The sequence below is a fragment of the Phalacrocorax carbo genome, chromosome 14 (genome assembly GCF_963921805.1).
Source record: "Phalacrocorax carbo chromosome 14, bPhaCar2.1, whole genome shotgun sequence".
Classification (NCBI taxonomy): domain Eukaryota; kingdom Metazoa; phylum Chordata; class Aves; order Suliformes; family Phalacrocoracidae; genus Phalacrocorax; species Phalacrocorax carbo.
This window is the reverse complement of record NC_087526.1, coordinates 4,651,570-4,674,138: the sequence shown is the minus strand read 5'-3', so window position 1 is coordinate 4,674,138 and position 22,569 is coordinate 4,651,570. Positions and strand designations below refer to the sequence as shown.

General features: G+C 40.7%; 2 protein-coding genes across 7 annotated transcripts in view; both read right to left on the bottom strand.

Moving 5' to 3' along the window:
* Positions 1-360: 360 nt before the first annotated feature.
* On the bottom strand, positions 361-10,432 carry NELFCD (negative elongation factor complex member C/D). Of its 2 annotated transcripts, XM_064465314.1 has the most exons (15): positions 10,271-10,430; positions 9,688-9,803; positions 9,399-9,508; positions 8,235-8,344; positions 7,805-7,912; positions 6,718-6,870; positions 5,836-5,966; positions 5,246-5,411; positions 4,477-4,611; positions 3,821-3,960; positions 2,988-3,102; positions 2,562-2,657; positions 2,182-2,322; positions 1,697-1,826; positions 361-1,299 (listed from the first exon to the last, which is right to left on the bottom strand). In XM_064465314.1, exons 1-15 carry the CDS (start codon positions 10,334-10,336, stop codon positions 1,265-1,267), a joined length of 1,752 nt encoding a protein of 583 aa, XP_064321384.1. In that variant the 5' UTR covers positions 10,337-10,430; the 3' UTR covers positions 361-1,264. The 2 variants fall into 2 exon arrangements, with proteins under 2 accessions (XP_064321384.1, XP_064321383.1); XM_064465313.1 differs by lacking the exon at positions 361-1,299 and having other exon boundaries at positions 1,620-1,826; positions 10,271-10,432.
* Positions 10,433-18,351: 7,919 nt separating this feature from the next.
* The window catches only part of GNAS (GNAS complex locus), a 161,433-nt gene continuing 157,215 nt past the window's right edge, over positions 18,352-22,569 (bottom strand). For all 5 annotated transcript variants that reach the window (XM_064465315.1, XM_064465316.1, XM_064465319.1 and 2 more), the window contains exon 12: positions 18,352-21,807. In XM_064465315.1, coding sequence (XP_064321385.1) covers positions 21,661-21,807 — 147 coding nt within the window. In that variant the 3' untranslated portion in view covers positions 18,352-21,660. The remainder of the gene's footprint in view (positions 21,808-22,569) is intronic.

Sequence of the window (22,569 nt, the reverse complement as noted above, 5' to 3'; positions counted from 1 at the left end):
CTGGAGTATGTCAGCAAGGGACCAGCTGAGGAAAGTGAAGATGCACTCCTTTTTAAAAGGAGTTAAGAACCTATACAATTGGCTGCTGTTTCCAGAATTACCATGGCAGTTTAGAGGTCCCATTCATGAATCACTGACAGCACAGAACAAACTGATTTCCTTTCTAAATTTACATCCAGTTGGACTCAAACATCACTGTCTTTTAAAAAGCAGGTTTGTCAGAAAACAGGAGTGCTTGGAAAATCACAATGGGCTTGTCTATACCCCTTGCTTTTAAACAAATAGTATTTGCCTGCACAAAGAGAACTCCAGGCCAATGAACAGAAAGACTGGTCTTAATGAAACTTTGAAAGACGTCTCTGGAAAAGCAAAAAACCCTTTATTTAAAGGTAAATTAGAATCTTGGGTGTACCCCCACTGTTTGGCATCAACCAGGACAGATTAGAGGTAAGTATAAAAACCAAGCCACAACAAGCAGTAATGAAATTTCTGCACACATTCATATTTTTGGACAGCAGTAGAATTCTGACATGGTAATGAAACTTACCAGTGACATTTGATGCATCTATTTAAAAAAAAAAAAAAGATTCTGAAAGATAACACACTCACAAAGGGATTCATCTGTTAATACAAAACTAACCATGGTTGTTACAACTCCACTTGTGTTACACCAGACAGGTTGTTGGGTGTTTTTTTATAGCAGTGATTACACAGGATATTTAGAATGCTAATATAATGCAAAGGTGAGAAAGAGGCGCTGCAGCTTCTCTGCAGCACAGAGCTAAATCACACAAATTCCTTTTTTACAACTTGCAACATCAAAACCTACAGCACTCAAGATATAGTCTTCAGAGAACGGTCTGCAAAGTGTTTTTACGAGGAACTACCTTTCCCATTCTTCAGGTTTTATATATTACACAAAGGATCAGTGACAAATTCTGCCCGCATTCTTCAAAATAAGTGTTTCTCTCCTGCTGGCCCCTTCAGAATAGTCAGATTTATACTGCTTTATGTAACAGAAAATCCTTCAGTATTGTTCCATCTTCCAAAGTACATTAACAGTCCTCTGATATGAAGCTCAAGGTCACTGTGCAAGTCAGTCAGATGGCCTTCAGCCCTTTCTTCCTTGTTTTGGGTTTGTTGGTTTTGTTTATGGGTTTTTGGCTTTTTTTTTTTTTGCTGCTGTGTTGCCCAGTTATAGAACCTTACTGGTGGAGAGTATGGCAGTGGTCATGTGCCCTGCCTTCTTGATATTTTCCACTGCTTAATTCATCATAATAAAGTTAGATTTGCAATGAGCTTAAAAGAAAAAAAAAAATAGTGTTCAGTACATTACTCTTAGATTTATCTGTTTGCATGTGAATTTCTGCATTATGTAAACAATTACTATTTTAGGGTCTGGACAGATGTTTTTGTTTTAGGATAGGAATGTATTACGACAGACTACTTCCCTTCCTATCCTTTCTTTACTACAGCGCTGGTTCTCAAAAAGCTGATTTGTCTCCAAGTTCCTCACTACTACCCAGAGATTCTTGCTTAAAAGGAAAATTGCTAAACCCATGCCCCTAAAGGGGAAGTTATCTGTGAAAATGTCTGGCAGGCACTCCTATTTTTAGCAATCCTCCTCCTAACCATTATTTGCAAGTTGTAACAAATATAAAAGGAAGCAGGTATGCAATGAGTAAGCATGACTTACCTATAAACTCAGTGACGGGATCATGTTCGCCTTCTGTTTTAATAGTTCCTGCAATACTTTCATTCTCCAGGATTGGAAGAAAGAGCTGTACAAAGTCTGATGTATATGGAGGAGCAATCACATCCAGCACCTGAAACAACAGACAAAAAGGGGTTATTCTGCCAGTTAGAGGGGTAGCAGGGACAATATTTAATTCACAACACTAGTCTTGAAAGCATACAAATAATTGCATTTAAGACCTCTCGTTCTCCACACAAGTAATTATGTATTCTTGTGGTACTCTACCCAGTACTTTAATACTTTCAGGAGTCAGTAGGACTAAGTCACATCCTAGCAAATACTGATATTACATACATTGCTCAAAATTTGATCTCGTATCTTAAAACATTTTTTCATCTCAGGCAAGCTGATTTAATATCCAAAGACATACAACTGATACTAAAGTTTATTTCTATATGATAGTAAACACAGTTTTTGCTGCTGACCTCTGTAACAAAATATCTGATGAGAGAGATATCTGTATCTAGCTTCTCCAGGCATTTGCGGATATAGCTGACAACAGGTAGCACATATCCTCGACTCAATAAGTGCACCATTCTGTCCAAGAGAGTCTTCTTCAATTCCAGCTGATGGTGGGGGTCGGAGTGGAAGAGGGGGAAGAGAAGAAACCAACTGATTAGAACTTCCTTTTGAAAGCATGCAAGTTTTATTGCTCATTCTTACCAATTCAGTATCTTCTATGTTACTTTTTAACCATACCATATTCCTAAATTAAACTCTTAAGTCCTGTGACAGCAAAAGCTGTTATCTTGAATAAGTGTAACTAATATGAAGGAACACAAATACTGAATCCTTTGATAATCACCTGCTCCATTACATCAAGTTGCGAATGTTCTGTTTCAAAGAGCTTGACAAGAAGTTGTAGAACTTGGGGATGAAGCAGCTGATGGCATGTACTGATCTGCAAACAATCAAGAAAGTTAGATCCTCAGAACTTCCATTTAGAACCAATGTGCCACTCTTTATTAGTCAAGTTTACATTGATGTTCAGTGCCAGATGTAAGTTCTTTCAGAAAAGCATTCCACTGTTTCTTTCTGTGATCCCTAAGCTTTCCTTAGAGTAAATAATGCTGAGATGACAAAATCAAATACTTAACTCTGGATAGAAACAGATTAATCTCTGTTTACTGACTTACTGCAAGTGACAGGCATCCAGTGAATTAGAGGTACTGCCAGTTGCAAGCGTCAGAAGTCTTTTTACTCTCCAGCAAAATTTTATACATGCTTTTACCTCATCCAGTAATGCCAGATGTACCGGAGTGTGATCAGTCTGCAGCTGGAAGTACCGTGGTTCTGACACTGTCCAATCCACCCACTTTAATACACCCATTGCCACCACTGGGAACCTACAGAAGAAGAGATCACTTTAGCACAGGAGCATTAAAAAAAAAAAACAGAACAAAACCACCCAAAACCCAAAAAGCTCCACCCCCCCGAAAAACCAAACCAAACCACCCCAAAACAAACAAAAAACCTCCCAGTAAATGTAAAAAAAAAAAGAAAAAAATAATCTTTCAGTATATTCTAATGGTTGCTAGTTTCAGTTTAACTTACAGCAGAATTCATAAAGCTCAAAAAATTTTGTCTGAAAAGTTGCCAGCACATCAAGGGCAGGGCAGGAAGATAAAGACACTCCCTGATCAGCAAAAAATGCAAAAGATATGCAACAAAGTTCTTGTACACTCCAATTTTGTTCTGTTTTATTCAATCTCGCTATTTCATACTTTTAAGAGGAGAAAGGGCATATCTCTTGCTAGGAAAGCTTTATGAGGAAAACAAAATATTCCTCCATCTTTTGCCAGTGGCAGAGAAAAGCATATTCTGTGACACAAGGAGGACAAATTGTCAGTGAAAGCCAGAATCTATGTCCTCATGAGAGAGATTCCAAAAAGTCAGACGTACAATTTTGAAAGCTACTTTCAGACCACATCTTCACACATTCTACAAGGAGGATGTTCTCAGAAAGCAGCCCACAAAGGCCTTGCCGCTTTTTAGCAGTACTGCGCCTCCTAAATAACACTTTCCTTCCAACAACTGAAGCTTGGGACCGGTCTCCCTCCTCACCTGATGCACTGATAAAGCGTGCTCAGTTCTGCAACCAACTCTGATGCTCCTTTGTTCTCATTGCAACATAGATTGTGAACAGTTTCAATGGCTTTTGAAGTTGACTTGAGTTCATCCTTGTTTATGCTGACTCTCTTGTTCTGGAAAATTGCAAAGCTTGAATATAAGAGTCATGAATACACAGGATGCCTTTGGTTATTTAAGGAAAGGAATTGTAACCTGTGATAAGCCTAAGATAACATCATGTTTCTCAAAATGTAGGCTCAAATGCAAGTTTCAGGAGAACTAAGTATCAATGAGCTGAAGTACGAGGATGTTTGCTTTATTTAATTCCCTAAGAATTACTTTATCCACTTCATAGAATTAAATACCTTCTTCCTCTGAAAAAGCACGTACAGTTCTAGGAGCAGAGAACTGCTACTGATAATGTCTGGGGGGAGGCGAGGAGCAAAATACTCAGTGCACCCAGACTTTTATAGTACAGGATCTACACTTTTAGTCATTTCAGTTGAAGCCAGCAATATTTCATATTAAAATAAGTCAATCAAGTTAAATATATTATTTTAAACTGAGTAACTTTCATGACCATACATTTTCTTCAGCACAGACTGGCCATTGTAGGTAAAAATAATGTTATTCACAGAACTGAACATCACCTTTTTCCACATCTCTACTACACTAGCTGCATATGCCAGTATGTGAATGTATTTATGTTTGTGGTCCTGGTTGATCTTAGCACCCGGCTTAAACAATGACTGCATGAAGAGGTCCAGAAAGGCAGGTACTCGAATCTGTGAAGAAAAGGAATGGTTTATTAGAGCCTGAGAATTATGAGAGGTGACCAAAAATGTAATTTTTGCATCTGATACACCTTGCATAGAATGAGATATAACACATTGCCCTTGGGAGTAGGTTAGACAGTTTTCTGAAGAGACCCAAACTTCTGACACTATTAAAAAAAGAAAGAAAGAAAGAGTTACAGACTATATTGCTACATTATCTAAATGCCACCATTTGTTACCAGAACCCACGTTAGAATGAGGCTGTGAGAAATGTGAAATGTGCCATTTAGGCCTACTTACAACAAATTGCAAAACTGAGTTGGGTTTTTTAATTATTTTTTAACAAAAGAAGTTAATTAATTCCTTGCCATCTTTATCTCCTATTGAGAGGTTCTTTATTTAATTTAATTATATGTAAAAAGACAACTTAGAATGATTTAAAAAATTAATCCACAAACTAATGCAAAATAGAATACAAGTAGTAGGTTCACATTTAAACATTACTTAAAATTATAGAGGGATGAGTCTGAGTGCTAACTTCTATTGTGTGTCGCTACAACACTTCGCACAACAAGACCTCATATTTCTAAATGCTGCTGTAACAGAAGTAAGTTTCAGAGGTTATAAAAAGGTAACTACTAACCAGTTCTACTGGAGGTGGGTCCATACTTGTAAACATTTTGAACAGGACAGTGATATCTGCTGGATTCAGAGCTCCTTTGGACAACATTGCGCCAAGAGCCTGACATGCTCGAGGATAGGAGGCTGCAGTACCCAATGCTAAAGTGATCTGACTAGCATCATGGCCTCTAGATGAAGAGCAAACATACATAGCAATTTATTTTCTTAATTCGGACATTTTAGTTTTAGCCTTCCTGAGTCAATAGGGCACATCCTATGGAATACAATGCCTACAGGCAGAACCCCTTATCCTGGGTTATTATAGAAATAGGACTCTATTTCCCTTTTTTGTTTCTAAAATGTTCATAGAACAACAAAAATATATAATTTTTAATAGATAGAAACTTCAATTCTTTGCTCTTCTTATTTCAGGTCTCCCAGTACAGGACGTTGAACTTTTCTGTTGTTCTACACATTAAAGCTTGCTACAAGAACTGCTCTGTTTGAGCTAAGAATTCTCCTTTTGCTGGTTAAAGGTAATCAAGAACGAGCGAAAGACAGCAGTTTACAAAATCCAGTGATTTACTTCTCACTAATATAACTCCCACTTACTTCTCATGAGCATATCGCTGAACCTCCTGAGCAATCCGTCTGACAGCGGACCCTCCTTGCTCTTCTTGGGCTAATATGGACATCATAGATTGAGCAAAGAGGTACGTATGTTCTCCATGGCACACCATCTTCTGTGAAAGCACACATCAAAAACCTTATCAGTCAACAAGAAATAGGCAAGTATGCTCTGTGATTACATTGCCTAAATAGCAAAGACTTCACCAAAGTCTACTAATCAAAAGGAAAAAAAAAACCCACAAACAACTAAAGAATAAAACCAAAACCCAACAGTGAAGAAGAAAGTACAGAAAAGCCCAGTACCACTATGCATCGATACCCTGCAAGAAGAAATGGCTAAACTGAGAACTTTGTTTCTTAAATGCCAAAATTGAGAGGAAATTCTGTCCTACTCACACTCAGTACTTTCTCGCCAATATTTTAAAAGTAAGATAAGTACAAAGCCATCCAAAAATTATTATGCTACTTCACAACACAGAACATATGCTGGGCTGATTCAGATGGCAACTTTCGCACTAACATGGATGATAAAAGAATTATTTTAATTTGCTGGGGGACTGACTACACTGATCCTTACATCTTGCATTAAACATGAAAGACAATATTTCAACCCTCACCTTTTTACAATCCATTTAATAAATATAAGAAGTGTCATGTAAGCAACCCAAAGAATTCTTGGTCACAGAATGATCAAAAAGCATAGATTTCTATTTTTTAACTCAGATATATCTTCTCTTCAGAAGATTTTGTACGACTTGATGTCAAGATCCTCTACAATCCCACGATTTGTATATCCTAACCAGAAAACACTATTTTCTTTCCACATAAAAAGGAAAACAAAACAAAACAAAACAAAAAACTTACAGCAAACTCAGGGAGGTTTTTTTCAAGGTTTTCTTCTCCTCCATCTAATATTGTTGCCAGAGATGTACGCAGGACTCTGGAAAATACTTCTAGTTGCTGACATGCTGTTGAAACACTGGTTATTTCCCCTTGGTACCCAGCATCAGATATAAGCTATAAAAATAAAAACATCACAGAAAATTTGTATTATTTATGTTTATAATTCATATATATTTATATTTATATTTCAGGTATTTCTGGGCTCCTCAGTTCAAGAAAGACAGGGAACTACTGGAGAGAGTCCAGCAGAGAGCTATGAAGATGATATGGGGACTGGAGCATCTCCCTTATGAGGAAAGGCTGAGACACCTGGGCTTGTTCAGCCTCGAGAGGAGAAGGCTGAGGGGGGATCTCATCAATGCTTATAAATATCTAAAGGGCGGGTGTCGGGGTGATGGGGCCGGACTCTTTTCAGTGGTGCCCAACGCCAGGCCAAGGGGCAACGGGCACAAGCTGGAACACGGGAAGTTCCACCTGAACATGAGGACAAACCCCTTCCCTGTGCGGGTGCCCGAGCAGGGGCACAGGCTGCCCAGAGAGGCTGTGGGGTCCCTTCCCTGGAGACATTCACCCCCCGCCTGGACACGGCCCTGTGCCCCTGCTCTGGGGGTGCCTGCTCCAGCAGGGGGTGGGACGGGGTGAGCTCCAGGGGTCCCTTCCAACCCCAACCATTCTGGGATCCTATCAAACCCAAAAACTGACTGAAATGTTCCACTGCACCAGAAATCCAGAATTTTCAAATATAGACCAAAGAAAAAAACCAAAACAAAAAAATAAACTGAACCCAAACCCCAACAAAAATCTCACAACAAAACAAAACAACAAAAAACTCAAAAAGCAGTACTTCAGATTGGGAAACTAAATGTACTACTTGCAACCTGTAACACAACTCCTCCCACCAATACACACTTTTACTGTTCTGACGTTTGAATAAGCAGTATTATGCAGGAATACATAAAAAGATACAGGCAAGACCACAGCCAATATTTGATGCCAGAACAATTAGCCCTTTATGGATATTATCATTTAATAGGCTTGAGTATACTACCTTCACAGTAAAATTAAGCATTAAACAGTCGGGATGGGCTTCTGCCAACTTGTAGAAGAGATCTCTCCACGTAGTATGTGCTATCATTTGCTCAAGCCAGGCTGGAGTCTGAAAAGATCAGAGCAATAGAGAGAAATGTAAGACTATCTAGTTGTCAAGATCATTAAATGTAAGCCTTTTACCTCTCAGGAGTCCTGTGAGTTGTTACACAGGACTTTACTACAAAGGAGGATGCGGTCAAAGTTTCTAAGTTCTCCAAGCCTCTGAGGACTCCAGTGAAATACAGTTAGTTTTCTGAAACCAGATGTTTCTTAACAAAACAGCTTTGAAGATACAATTTCCCTTCCCCCACCATCTGCTACTCCATCAGATGAAGGCATCTATGTAGGATCCACTCATGTAAAGATAGCAACACGGATTCCATGCACACCTCTCCTTCCTCTGTAAAGATGGAATCTGCTTTCCGAGGGTCAAAATGCTTGATAAGTAAGCTCTTTAAATGGTTTTCTACAGTCTCCTGAACTTGCACTGGCTCAACACCTGTATAGAAGGAACAAAAAACTTGGCAGATGCAATCCAATCAAACATAGCAGCAACATCTTAAATTTTTCAGCAAGAACAGAAACTACGCAGAAATTTATCAACATGCAGAAGATGAGAGGACAGCCATCAGTTCTACTATCAAGACACACTGATACAGACAGATTTAGAGGTTCTCAATCTTTTTTCCTAAATGCAGACTGTTTAGGATCACAGGCAGGTTACACCAGTCCTTTTCCTCTTGCTCTCTTAATCAGTCACACAAACAGCAAGGCCAGTCACCTCACAAGACCGTTACTGGGCACAATACCAAAATGCATATATCTTAAACACAAAGGGGATTACCAGGGTTGGTGCACAAACCCACCTTACTACAGACTAAAGCCCATCCTTTTAATATATTGGCTATTAGTAGCTTTGATAGTATACTACAAAACAACATACAAAGTGGTGATAAGTAGTTCTATGTTTCTGAGATCAGAACATAATACTTCTCATAAAGTTTACACTAGGTAAGGGACAAAGACACCACAAGTTAATGCTGAACATGTCTTGCAAGAGGCTGCCGAAGAATTCATAAGCAGACTAGTACTACAGAGTTCTTGTCTCAGAGAATAGAGGCATCCCTATGAGAACCTTCCATCTAACCACTGACCCACTGAAAGGGAATAGTTACTAGTAATAAGGTAATTATTATATAATTAATATTGACAAAACTACTATTACAAAATACCATATATTGCTAATACCATGTATGTAACAGTACCCTTGCCCTTGTACATGAAAGCAAAAAGAAACTACAGTTTATGCAGTTGCTTCAACTATATTACCCTTTGTAATACAGTTTATGGCCATTTCAAAATGTTCATCAGCAGATCACTTATGCTCTGAGCAGAATAAATGCATTATTCTAAAGAACTTTGTCACATACACATACAGGATGACAACTTTATAATAATCCACTTCCTGAGTACAATCACATTTGCCACCAATTCAGCTACTGCTGATAAAAGAATGACTACAGACCCAAACTATACTGTATCATTTATTGTACCTGTTTGAATGAGCCACTCTGCCAGCAAATTTACAGTCTGTGCCACTGCAGTGTAGTTTTCAGAAAGGAGCTGGATCACGTTCTCTGGAGACCCTCCTGCTTGGAAATACCTGATGAAAGGATTGGAAGAGAGCTATTTGAAAGTTATATTAAGAAAACAAAGCCAACTGAAGTCTAGATAAAGGGAAACCAATAGCACCACTTATCCGTTTTCACAGACACTTCCGTATAAAGCGGTAACGCTGCATCTGTAACAGCCGCACCGTAACACACATGAGGTCACACTCACCTCTTTAACGTGTTAAATATAGACGGCTCCATTATATAGTCCGGGGTTGAAAATTTCTTCAGGCATTCTTGCTGGACTTCAGCATCATCTTCTCCCTCTCCATCTTCATCATCTTGCTATTACAAGCACAGTCGGGCCAAGCTCTCGTCCCGCTTCCCCCCGCACTCCCATAGTTAGGCTGTTTTTCCCCACAGAACCTCACACCCCTCAGTTTACCACAGCAAGCGACCCGCTCCCTAGGCAAACACGGCTTCTTCACAGAGAAGGCGCAAAACCGAGCGCCGCCTTGCAGCTGTTTTCCTCCTCTTTTAACCCCCTGAAGCGCCAGGCCCCACCGCAGGGCAGGCTCCCCCGCCCGCCTTCCAGCCTCAGCTCGGAGCCGCAGACGCGGCTCCCCCCTCCCCCGGCAGGGCCAGAGGGCCCGGCAGCTCCGCCGGGACCCACCGGAGACCAAGCGGCGTCCCCGGGCGGAGCCCTCCGCTCCCGGGCGTGGAGCGGCGGGAACGCTCCCCCCCGCAGGCCGCCTCAGGCCCGCCGCACGCCCCGGCAGCCCCGCGCCGCCGCGAAGGCAAGGCCTCCTCACCGCCCCTCCGTCCGCCTCGTTCCCCCACTCCGCCGCGCTGCCTTCGAAGTAATCGGCGTCCTCCATGGCTCCTCCCGTCCCGCCCCGAACCGAAGGAGCCGCGGCGATGGTCGCAACCAGGCCGCGACCGCCCCCGTGGGCGGAGCGGGGCGGAATGGCGGGCGGCGGGAGGGCGGTGCTGCCGCCAGCGCCGGCCCGGGTGAGGAGCGGGGCGGCCGGTGCGAGAGGCCCGTTACCCTTCGGCGGCCGCGGGGTGGTGGGGAACGTCCTTCCCCGGACCCGCGCCCCGCGCCGGGACCTGCTGACTGGAGCCGGCGGAGCGGGGCGCCGGGGCGGCCGGCACCTCAGCGCTGCTCCTTGCTGGAGCTGGCGGTGGGGCCGTTCCGTGGTGAATTGGGGCTGAAACCACCCACGATAAAAATGAAATGCGGAAACGTACGCGCTGGCCCCGCGGCGGTGGCGCCCGGGGAGGTGGAGGTTCGCTCTCTCCCAGTTCAAGCCGTTCACCCCCGGTTAGTCACGGCCGGCGAGCCAAGGCAGAAAGCACAGACAGAGGGGAAAAATAATGAAGTCAGAGGGAAAAAGAAGCCAGTGGAAATTTAAAAGCGAACTTCCCCACCCTGCAAAACCTCCCAGCGCAGCAGTGGATGCTGCTCGCCTGCCTGCGGTTCTGCAACGGCGGCATCCTCGCACTTCCCCAAGCACGAGGAGGGTGTTGAGCTGCAGCAACAAGCTGATAGTAATGATCAAATGATACGGTAGAATTAAAAAAACTAATAAGTAGGAAAAAAAAGTTAAAGACTAGGAAAGATAACTTTGGTGGAATGGAAGTGGTAAGATTTTTAGGACCAGATTTTAGCGCTAAAGTTTTAGGAGCATCATTGGTGCAACTCCGTGTACCCAAAATTTGCCGGAGAATAACAGTAAATAACACTTCGGCCGTTTCTCATGGCAAACAACTTTTTTGGGGGGGTTACTTTTAGCCTAAGACAAAATCCTTAAGTCTTTTATCTAAAGAAATCTGTAACTAACTGTAGTCCCTGTAAACAACACTCTTGGGATTACAGTTGGTTTCATATCTGGGCAGCAGAGGTCTGTGCCGTGAGTCAGGTTCCCTGTTCCCGAGGCTCTGAGGCCGTCTGTACCACACAGGGCAGCCGGTCACGCAGGGTTTGCTCCCCTGAACGTGATGCGGGATCCCCAGAGTGGTGGTTGTGCTGACCTTGGGACCTTAGTACAGCCCTTCTTGGGGGTGCTGAGAGGGGACCCAAAGGAGACCGGCTGAGCTGGGGTGCTGAGCGAGGGTAACAGGCCAAGAGGGCCCCCAGCGAAGGAAGTTACAGGCGAGTGAAGAAGGGATAGGCCTAAAATGAAGAGTGACCATATAATCAGACCTTAGGCAAGGAGATAGGCATTACTGAAACGGAGACCATGTCAAAGAGAGAGTCCCTTTGTCTCTCTTCAGACTCCCCTTCTTCAGTTGTATGAGTTTAACTGTGAGGGAGAGCGAGGGTGTGTTCTGGGATTTGGAGGGCAGCCAAGAGCATTGCTGATTCATTATTTAAAAGGTCCTTTATTCTCATTCAGTTTCTAACTGAAAAATAGTGGAAAGAAATTGCATAGCCTTCCATGCAGTCCATGAAATTGCTTGGTAGGAAAGGCCAAAAAAACCCTGTTCAGAAATAAGTTGTAGGATCTCCAAGAGACAGTCCTTGTTCAAGTGTGATCACTGTACTAGTTAAAGGGCTTACTGCACTTAAAATTTCTGTGTAGAAAAAATACACCACCACCTGAACTGCAGCACAGCACAAGTTGTGCTGTCATGTGCTGCCCTACAGTGGTGAAGCAACCCTTTCTGAAACATTTCTTCAACTTTTTTGTGAGCCCAGGAAAATGTTCTTTTTGCTCTATCAACAGAAAGGAAAAAAGACCTTTTTTTAGACCAAAAGGCATAGATTGAAGTAGAGGCACAACAGACACATTCTCTACCCGTGCTAGCCGATTGCTTGATTACCTGCAGTCAGGAAGAGAGTAAGGTAACATTTCAATGCTTATGGAAGCACTGGCCATTTTTTATGTGGGGAAAGAACTGGGGGTGAAGTGACAGGCTGAGGCTGGAGGCCAATGGAAATATCCTGGAGAAAAAGTTTTTGGCTTATCTCCATTTAGTTAACTGGCAATTTCCATCTCGTAGACGTGAGAAAATAATAGCATACTCAGAACAGAGAGTGTGATTAACCAGTCAGAACTCCTAAGAAAATACTGGACCTGAATTTAATCTATCCCAAACCAAGAAAGTATTTTCTGAGAGTCGAATACGAAACATCTATACACCTCCTGTGCTTCATCAGCTCTTTTCTTTTTTGGCTTGTAATGATGTACAGGCTTATAAGATGTAGGACAAGTTCTCTGAAGGTGATTTCAGAGTAACTATTATATTGCCCCAACAGAAGGTTCAGAAAATTTTAAATTGGAAAAAAAGCAAGTCCAAAACTTAACTAACATTCTAGTGAAACTGGATTGGAAAACCACAAAGCTGAGGCTTTGTGAGGCTTAGGAGGAGATCCTAGTTCTTCATTGAAGGCTCAAAAAAATACACTTTGTATGACAGATATAGGCAGGAGAGGCATCCTTTCCATGACTGAAAGTAGCTGCGCATCTCCTAGGTAGGATGTTTGGATCGGCAGTCTGGAGAATTTCATTGTGCCTGGAGCTTAGGGCCTGAAATAGTACGTCTTAGCTTCAGTAAGGCATTTTCAGAGCAGGTAAAAGATCAGTCTAGTAACAACAGTTGGACTTGTAGGACTTCAATGGTAATTATGCTACAAAACTTAGTGCTTAGTTGAGTAGAAAAAGGGAACAGTCCATGGCACCAACTGCCAGCGAGAGATGCAGTGGTATTAGACATTAAAGATACTAGTATTTTCAGCATCTGAATCTTAAAGCTAGAAGTTATTTTGTCTTTATATATTTATATCTCTTTATTTTGATTACAGTAACAGAGAGGAATTTTTTAAAATGTTTATATATAAAGAATGAACAATACTCAAGGCATTTACTTTCATCTTTCCTTGAGGAGAAAACTTGGGACCTGTAACAGAGCCAGACATTTGCTGAGTAGCCCTTTGCAGAATTGCAGTATCCAGATTTTCCCCACTTCAGGTCAATAAACAAGAGACAAAGTCAGATCTAAACCAACAGTTTCAAGGTATCATTTAAACTGTGATGAAACACTACCTCTACCAGAAACTGATTTTGCAAACTAAACTTTTACAGCTTTGAATGGAAATAATGTTAGTTGTCTTGTGTTTGACTGTGTTCTCCCATATGGATTTGTGTTCTACAAAGGTTCACTGAGATGTTCATAAATAAAAGCACTTAGACTTACCTGAATGTCCCTGAAAGATTTTATTAACCAGCAAATGAATGCAACAATTTTTTTCCCTAAATTCACATTTGACTATATTTTTGTGTGTAAAATATTCTTGAGTCACAATTCCCATCTAACGAGATTGTGATGAGAGCATATTAAAAGATAAAATTTTGAACCCCATAAATACGCTATGAAGGCCAGCCTCGGAGACACTGCTGCATGCTCTGAAAAGCAGTAGAGGCACCCTGGAAAGTAGATGTGTGTGAAGAAGAGCCAGTTATACAGAAATGAGGAAAACTACCTTCTTTTTTCTTTCTTTTTTTTTTTAAACAGAATTGAAGATTGGTTTTGTAAAGGTTGAGAATGGCCCTTCTAAGGGAGTAAATAAACCAAGTACCAAATGCTGAAGTTTCAATTCCACCCATCAAAATTTGTTGATTTTTGAGCAAATTACTTAACAACTCTGCTTCAAGATTTCCTACCTAAAGAAGGGCTGAATATAACAGCTGATGCAATAATCCAATTTCATTTGGTTCCTTCCTAGAATAAAAGAAAGATCCCAAACAGAAGAGCTGACTTCCAACAAAACTGTTTGCCTTTTATTCATGTTTTTTAAAAATATCTGCCCTGGCATTGTCTATATGCTAATTACCTCTGCTTCTTGCCCTCTACAAATTGTTTTAGTATAAATTTGTATTTTGTAATTGTTAGCCCTTTACACATCAGCCAACACATTCAACTAGAGACAAGGTAACAACTTTCAAATCGAGTAGGAAATTACAGCAGCACCAAGTTAGCTTAATGAGTTTTGGCTCAAGAGTTCGTCCTTCTCAAGCAGAACCTCAGGATTAAGCATTTGTGTTCGTACCTTGAGATTCACAATTACTGATTTAACAGTGTGATTCCAGACATCAAATACCATGACGCTCTGCTAGGTAACTGAGAAGGGTTCTGAGATGAAACAAGGTGGTTTTTAGGTTGCTGACATAATGTCATTCTAGTCTCCTTCAAACATCACAGGTGGAACTATATATTCTGTGGATTGGTTAAAAGCATAGCCTCACAAGGCCCCAGGTACTTTTCAAGACGAGCGTATAGTAGAAACATTTTCTTGCTTCAAAGCAAGTTCCAGTTGCGTTGCATACTGATCACTGAACTTATACTTCGCTGAAGTATCTCCCGGTTCTGTAATATATGAGGTAAGCGTATTTTTTTGCAGTTCCTTAGTTGGAGATACCCAGGCCTTTTAGATAAATACATTCTTTGACCTTGAAAGTTTGCGTAAGGATCCCAGACTGGGCCACTTACCTGGGAAAGGAAGAATTTCCCCCATAAATACATTTTTTTCAATGCCCAAGGTGACGGATTTAGGAGTCTTGTTTATCTAGCTTTCCCTAGTTCCTTTGACCTTTCGGTGAGGTGGTCTCATTGCTTCCTTTCATAGCTGCTCTATCCTCTCTTATCAACCACGTACGTTATGAGTAGGTGGGGTGGGGGGTGAGGACAGAAGGTAGCTGAATCCAAAGGTAGCAGGTTTTGGGCCATGATGTTGGGCAAGAACAGTTGGTCGTAAGCTCCCCAGTTTTAGGTCACAAAGAGGTTAATGAGAGCCTTTGCTTGTGGCAGCAGTGGGCTTCCAGACTCTCTTACACAGACGAACCTTTGTAGCCCGGCAGTGTATTGCCCTGTGGGAAACAGAACTCAACGTTAGCAACAAAACTTTCATGAATTCTGTTACTTAATTTTGGCTGTTGTGCCTTCAAGCAAAAAGAGAATGGAAGTTAAAAATACGGAGATACATATGAACCATCACAAACGCCTCAGGAGAGACACGCTGTCTCCTACGGCTCTAGCTTAAGACAAGTTTGAAATACCTTTCATTAATACTCCGAGGTGTTACACAGACTCGTATTTGGTTCTATCACCCATCCCCTTCATTTGTCTTTTTGCGGAAGCTCTTCCGATCCTGCCAACAAAAAACTGGTAACGTAGTGACAACGAACTAGGACGGGCCCCTCCCCAAGCAGGCTCACGGTCACGAGCCTGACGCAGCACTGCATGTCCCTCATACAGCAGCCTCTGCCGGACTCCTGCGGGCACTCCAGTGTCTCAGCTGCGAGAATGATACAATTCCAAAGTCATATCAAATACCGGAAAGCTCCAAACAGAAACGCCATACTTTACTATTAATAATTCACGTAAAATTCACAGCCTGAAAACATTAGTTTGCATAACAGAACAGAACCGAGAGAATTTCCAACATTACGACCTCTACCCTAAGCTTGATCTTTCTCCAAACTTGAGTAGCAGTATATTTAAAAAACCAAAAGTATTGGCCAACTCATTTAATAAAGCAATTGGGTAAATTAAAGTGAAGTCACACATTCACAGTTTTGCATTTGCTTACATTTGTCTACTGGTACCCCGGCCTTAGAAAGCATGTTATGTTACATAAAAAACCCTAATGCCAGCATCTTCTCCCTCAAAAATGTATCATTCTCTCTGTATTTGGGAATGTTTAAAGGCTTTAGTTTGTCCTGAAATTAAAATTTTTGAGGCAGACTTCCCAAGTGAAAAAAATTAGGAAAACCTGTAAATTCTGGTTTGGTGGGTTTTTTTGGTTTTCTTAAAATTATCAACTACATACGTGGTCAGTTACCCCTTGTTGCAGAGGTAGCAGCAAGCATTTGCTGTTGTTAACCTAGAGAACCCCCTATTTTTTCTACAGAACCAGGCTGTTTATAGGACGCAGAAGGTAGAAACCCCCTCCCCACCTTATTGTGTTTAATGCAGTGAGAGATTAGTTTGCCTCCCACCTCCTCCCAAGTTGCTTTTCCAAGTAGACTTGTGCCTTAAACTGCACCCATTTTGCTCAGCTCAGTACATTAAAGGTAGACAGGGTAAAAAGCAGTTTTAACTTTTAATAAGATGAGAATCAGGGCTGAGAACAATTAATTACGAAGCCAGTATCCCGGCTGAAATTTTTGCGATCTCTGCAGTACAGCAAAATACTCTGAAGCCGTTTACCTACCCAGCAACTGAAGCACGTCCACTCACAGTATTTAAGCTGACCGGTCACAACCAGGATTAAAATAGGTTCGCACTTGGAATTTCTATCTCGTCAGTCACCAGAGAAATCTTTTCAGTGTAACAGCTTTCATCAGCAGAGGTTCAGAAGTCCCTTTTGTAGCTTATTTTATTTACAAAGACACCAAAGTTTGCCATAGAAGTGCAAGACTTTTTCCCAGTGGATGACTTTTCAGAAATATCAAGCTGAGGAAGAAGGGTACAGTTTTGGTTTTGGACTGCAAGCAGATGTTTGCTTGTAAATATTTTTACTGTTATACAAACTCGACATGCGTTTTAGGGGTGAGGACCTGTTCCTGCGTGAGATTTCCACTGACAGTAACCTACGGCCCTGATCCTGCTTCTTAAAGTTCGTAGACATTTCATCATCTACTTCCATGGAAGAGGTCTTATGAGCGCCACCATTGTTAGAAATACACAGAGCATATCAGATACAGTTGGGGAAAGAAGAGAACTTACTCTCTTCCAGAATAAGGTACATAATTTTATAACTTACAACAACATTATCAGTCATAGGCATTTGTATAGCACCGATCGCCGACAGTGTTATCGCTAAGGCACTGGACTGGTACTCAGCTGTCACGGGGTCTGTCGCCGTATAAGTGGCCAGTTTCCTGCGTAATCATGTTGATAGCTTTTGTGTTTCCTGGTACATAAGTTTCGACATTGGAAAATAGGCTGTAATACAAAACATCCTACATCTTTTACAGGAATACTGTGCCACGACCAATAACAAGGTGCTCAGATTCTAAGGTGATGAACATGAATATTTCTGTGCATAGATTTACTGGTAAAAGAAAATGATCCTGCAGGTATCAACTATGTGCAACAGACTGCACCACAATCAGCCTCGGTTCCTCTGCAGTTCATGACAGACTCTTAAGTTAAATCCTATCCTCAATGCCACGATTCAAAACAGTTTTTAGATAAATGAAGCCCTCAGGGCTCCTGTCTGTGACAACTGATCCAGCACGCCTTCGTATGCTTTTGCATCAAAGTCTGCTCCTAACAACTTACAGAGCTCCAGTTTCAGCCTCTAAGAGAGCAGTTTTTGATGCTTTCAGAAGCAACTGAATCTTGTAGTGGATTTACCTCTCCATATTATTTTAAAAAAAGCCCTCCAGGAGGTATCGCTATTCCGCAGCATCACACTGGCTGCTGAGCATGTGTACTGATGTACAAATTACTAAAAGTTCTTGGGTTGAAATAAGTTACTGCAAATGCACAGTAGCTGATTTTGAAACCACAACATCTCTACAATTTATTATTATTTTTTACAAAATACCCAAAGTGATCAGACCATATTGTAGGTTACTGGCTTGCCAAAGGTTATGTTTTAAAATCAAAACCATTTCTGAGTTACAGAAGTGCCAAAAACAATCTTGAACCAGGTTTGTTTGTTGTTTTTGTTGTTTGCTTTAAACCAACCCCCATCCAACAAAACAGTTGTATAACTTAAAACAGAAACAAGAGTTTGTGTTGGAAACGGTTTAAAAACCAACCCACCAAATCATGCTTGAGCAGAAGCCTTGTATGGCAAAGATTTAGCTTAGGGCAATTTAGTGCCAAGATATAGACCCTCGATGGGTTTATAATGGAAATACTGACACAACCTCAACTATAGTGATGCAAATGTGCCCTAAAACACTGTATTTGCTTTTATTAATAAAAGTGGTAGTGTTTACATTTGCAGGTATCTTACACTTCAGCATCACGATGAATACTGAGTAGAATGAGTTAAGTTTTGGCTGCAAGGTCAGAAGTTTCCAAACAAATGAATGAGACAGAAGTGAAAGTCCTCAATCATGAAAACAAGAAGTTCAAATAAATAAATAAAACAAGACTAGGAAATACGGGTAAGCATTAGGTTGGAATGGTTCAATTAACTGCAAATTATGGCCACTAAATTAGAGACAGAAGAAAACACAGTTACTTATTAAATAGCAAGCATTAAAGCTTTATGGTTTTGTATTTAAAAAAAGAAAGCTGTTAAAAATAAGACTCGCATTTACCAGGCCACCAAACTGCATGGACTAATAAAGAGACTAACAAAGGCAATACTGAGACGTTAAGACACACACACACTCCATACTTGTGCAACTCAACCATATTCAAAACAATTGCCTTTTTCCTCACTTAAGAAAAAAAAAAAAGCATCCCCTAAACATTTCTGTTCATATAAAGCTTTAGGTTTCTTAAACTGCTGCTGTCTTACATAGCTCATTGTTGTTATGTCTCCTTCTCATTATCAGAGGAAGAAGCTTATTTTTTGAAATTATTTTGCATGGAGGTGCTTTGTTTCTCTCAGATGAGAGATTACATTCCTCACAGCACCACAGGTTTTCCCCATTTATACATTTGGCGTTTACACCAACTCCTCCTAGGCTTAAAAAGATAAGGGTTGGCCCTAAATTAAAGATTTTGGCTCCTGCAACTAAAATTAAGGCTCACAATGAATCTCCTTTCCACTACGCGTGTCCCATTTTTACCTAGTGGAAACGCCAGCCCTTGACCTACAGGCACTGGATACATTCTTATATCGTAGGGGGCTATTTTCGGTCACGTTCTCCTACAGTTCTACAAAGCTCAGGTGGCAGCTTTCTAAACCTGTGAACAGGAAAGATCATTTTTAAAAGACGAGTAGTAACCGCAGCCCAAACTTTTAGATGATTTAGTGTCTTCTGGAAGATCACTAGTAATTTTGATTTAAGAGAGACGGGACAGTAACTCCATCGAGTCCCTGCTCTTCACGTGGAAGCGGACGAGGTGATTAGTTTTCATTTAGAAGTTTAGCCACAAAAGCAATGAAAACTCACGATTCTGAACAGTTGCAGTTCTTAGTATTAAAAAGGCATCTGATACCTGAAGCAAATCTAGCTGCACAGACATCACTGACCACACCCTGATTTTAATTTAAACTGGACCTCTTCCCAAAACAGAAAGTTAACGCGGTCTCTTGGGTGGAGGGAAGCTAGTGTGAAAGGCAGAGAGGCAAGTATTTTGGTGTTTGTTTTTCATTTTCTCTCTTTTGTTTTCTGCTTAAAGTCACTGAAGTAAGATCCAGATCAGTTTAGGGGTGTAAATGAAGGGGGAACAGGGGTGTTTGAGTAATATAGGCTAACACTGTTCTAGATGTGTTATTACAGCTGTAATTTCTGACTCTGTACAAATTGTACACGTAGGTTTAGACACATGAAAAAGTAACACACTCACAGAGACATAAAACACCTAGGTATAAAATATAAAGCAGTGTAGTAGTTACTAAAATTACATGCTCTCTTATTGCTACAGTGATTTTTGCTCTTTTTCTTTTTACTGTACCACATGTTGTTCTAAGCATATAATTTGCATAAATTATTCAAGTTTAAGAAAAATCCACACATCTTCACTTTAAGCTACTTATAGTTAATATAAAACAAAAAAGGTTCTAAAGTATCTCTTTATTAAAAGAGAAATAAAAATGTCATTTGAAACTGGAATTCAGTGGCCAAATCCACGGGCAGTGCACACCGTGTCGCTCTGGTAGCGGTACGCCCACGCGGCGGAGGTTGGCGGGGTGTTTGGCCCAGCCTAGCGATGGTCACCAGACCTGCATGATGCCCTACGTGTCTGTTATTGTTCTGGTTTTGTCTTTAGCAAAAAGGACTATGAATGACCAAAGACTAACATTGATAATTTGTAGCAAAATTTGGTTTATGTAGAAACAAGCCATGTTTTGCATTTGGATAGAGATTTAAATGAATTAAAGCTAAAAATTAAAAAGCATGATGCTGCAACATCTGGTCACTTGTTGAAGACCTCACTTTTAAAGTGGTTAAGTTTGCACAATTTGTACTTTTTTCTTTTTTTTTTCCTTTTTTCTTTTTTTTTTTACTAAACAGTATTTTTCCTTCTTTTATAAACCAGAAAAACTAAACTACAGATAAATTTTCCCTACCTTGAGCTAATGCTGCAGATAGGGTTGACAAAGCTGTACAGCGCAATCAAACATACTTACATCTTAGCTCATTGTACAGGTACAGCCATAATCAAGGCACAAAGATCTTCTACAAGTTATTTCTTTTTCAATAAAGTTGTACAAAATAATACATTTTACAGTCTGTACAAGAATAATAATCCAGCAGTAAAATAAAAAATGAGGGGAGGGAAGAAGAAAAAGAAGGGGAGGACTGTGAGGACTACAGTCCAGATAATGATTTTTATAGCAGACGGGATCATCAGTGGACAAACTGAAAACAGTGTGTGGTTAACTCTTTCTGCAATCACAGGCCATACGCAGTTCAATTCGTAAATGTCCATGGTTGTCTTTAGACCACCAAGACTGGTTTTAAAAATACCCTTCTGAAAGGTAGCAGTTGGTTTTTGCACTGTCTAGGTCTGTTGTAGAATTGTCAGTATTTCCGTTCAAAGCCACATTACAGTCAGAGAACCAAACTCAAGTGTCTGTCTTCAAACTTGGTCTGTGACTTGGCACCTTCTTTAGTCTGATGCAGTGAATGATACAAAGTGGAGATCACGGGTTATATGATTATGCCCACAACAGTGCTAAATTACCTAAAGTTTTCTCTCCCCAATTTTTGTTTTATGTTTTAATTTTTTTAATCCCAATTCTTTCAGGTGCTCCACATTCAGGGCTTTTAATTAATTAGTTTTTATTTCTTTTTTTTTTTTTTCTTTTTTGTTAATAACAGTGTTAGGGAATCCTCATGGGAATGGCCTTTTAAGTGTTAGGGGCCATCTCAAACTGTCCGAGGGGTACAGAAGCAAGCTTAGAAGTGCTGCTATTGTCCAGCAAGGAGAAAAACTTGAGGGGTGCAAATCAATGGGAGATTCAAACAGTTCTCTTCCACCCTATGTGGGCAAGGGTGTTTTTTTCTCTTTTTTTTAATAAGGAATAAGGAGTCCAAAACACAGAAAAAAGTGCTCTCCATCACAACAACTCGTATTGGCGAAGGTGCATGCGCTGAATAATGTCCCGACAGTCATTGAAAACCCTCCGGATGTTCTCTGTATCCACTGCACATGTGAAGTGAGGATAGCAATAGTGCCTTCCATCTCCACTTGCTGTGCTGATTCTCTGTTAAAAGTAAGAGAGAGATACTGGGTTAAAATTAAACTGACTGGGAAAAAACCCCCATGTTCTCAAAACCCAGATGAACAAAGGTCAAGGTAGAGATGCGGGAGCTGTGTTTTCTCAGGGTGTAACTAAGCGGCAAAACGCCCACAAGTTTTTGCTCTCTCACCTAAGCCAGAAAATCTAAAATTATCAGAATTATATGGTGAGGCCACAGCATACTGGGGAATTTCAGACTCGAATGAGAACTCAGAAAGCGCTATTATTTATATGCGGCTTTGGTGAATTTAGCCACACAACTCCTAGGCAATTTGCCCATGAAGAAGGTGGGATTTTGCCTCCATGTACAAGGCTTTTATCCCTGCTTTACACTTACAGAAAGCCTCCCTCAAAATTTTATTTTGCTCCATGTTAAAATGAATCCACAGTTTGATTGCCATGCTCTCCGTTACAAGTAATTGTCATAATATTTTAAAAACAAAAACCTGTGCCTATTATAGCTTCAGCTGAACAGTAATGGGAAAGATAATATGGAAAGAACATTAATATTTTACAGATGATGCATCTTTTGACTAGTCTTTATCTTTAGAAATTGTGCATGGAATAAAAATCTGGCCCCCTTAATAACAGCAGGACTTCACTCATCATTCTGTTTGACATTTCTTAATTCTCTCCAATTCTTTTGCTGTTTAATTATGCACTGTGTCAACAAACAAATATCTGAAGAGCAGCTAATGGCGGTAAAGCTCTTAAAGGTAACAGTGT

Coding starts and splice junctions, on each gene's coding strand:
- NELFCD (XM_064465313.1), bottom strand. CDS start 10,336: ATGGAGGACGCCGATTACTTCGAAGGCAGCGCGGCGGAGTGGGGGAAC. Junction 5,967..6,717: donor AAAACCTCCCTGAGTTTGCT/GTAAGTTTTTTG, acceptor GTGCTTTCACAG/AAGATGGTGTGCCATGGAGA. Junction 2,658..2,987: donor ATCTGGCATTACTGGATGAG/GTAAAAGCATGT, acceptor GATTGTTTGCAG/ATCAGTACATGCCATCAGCT.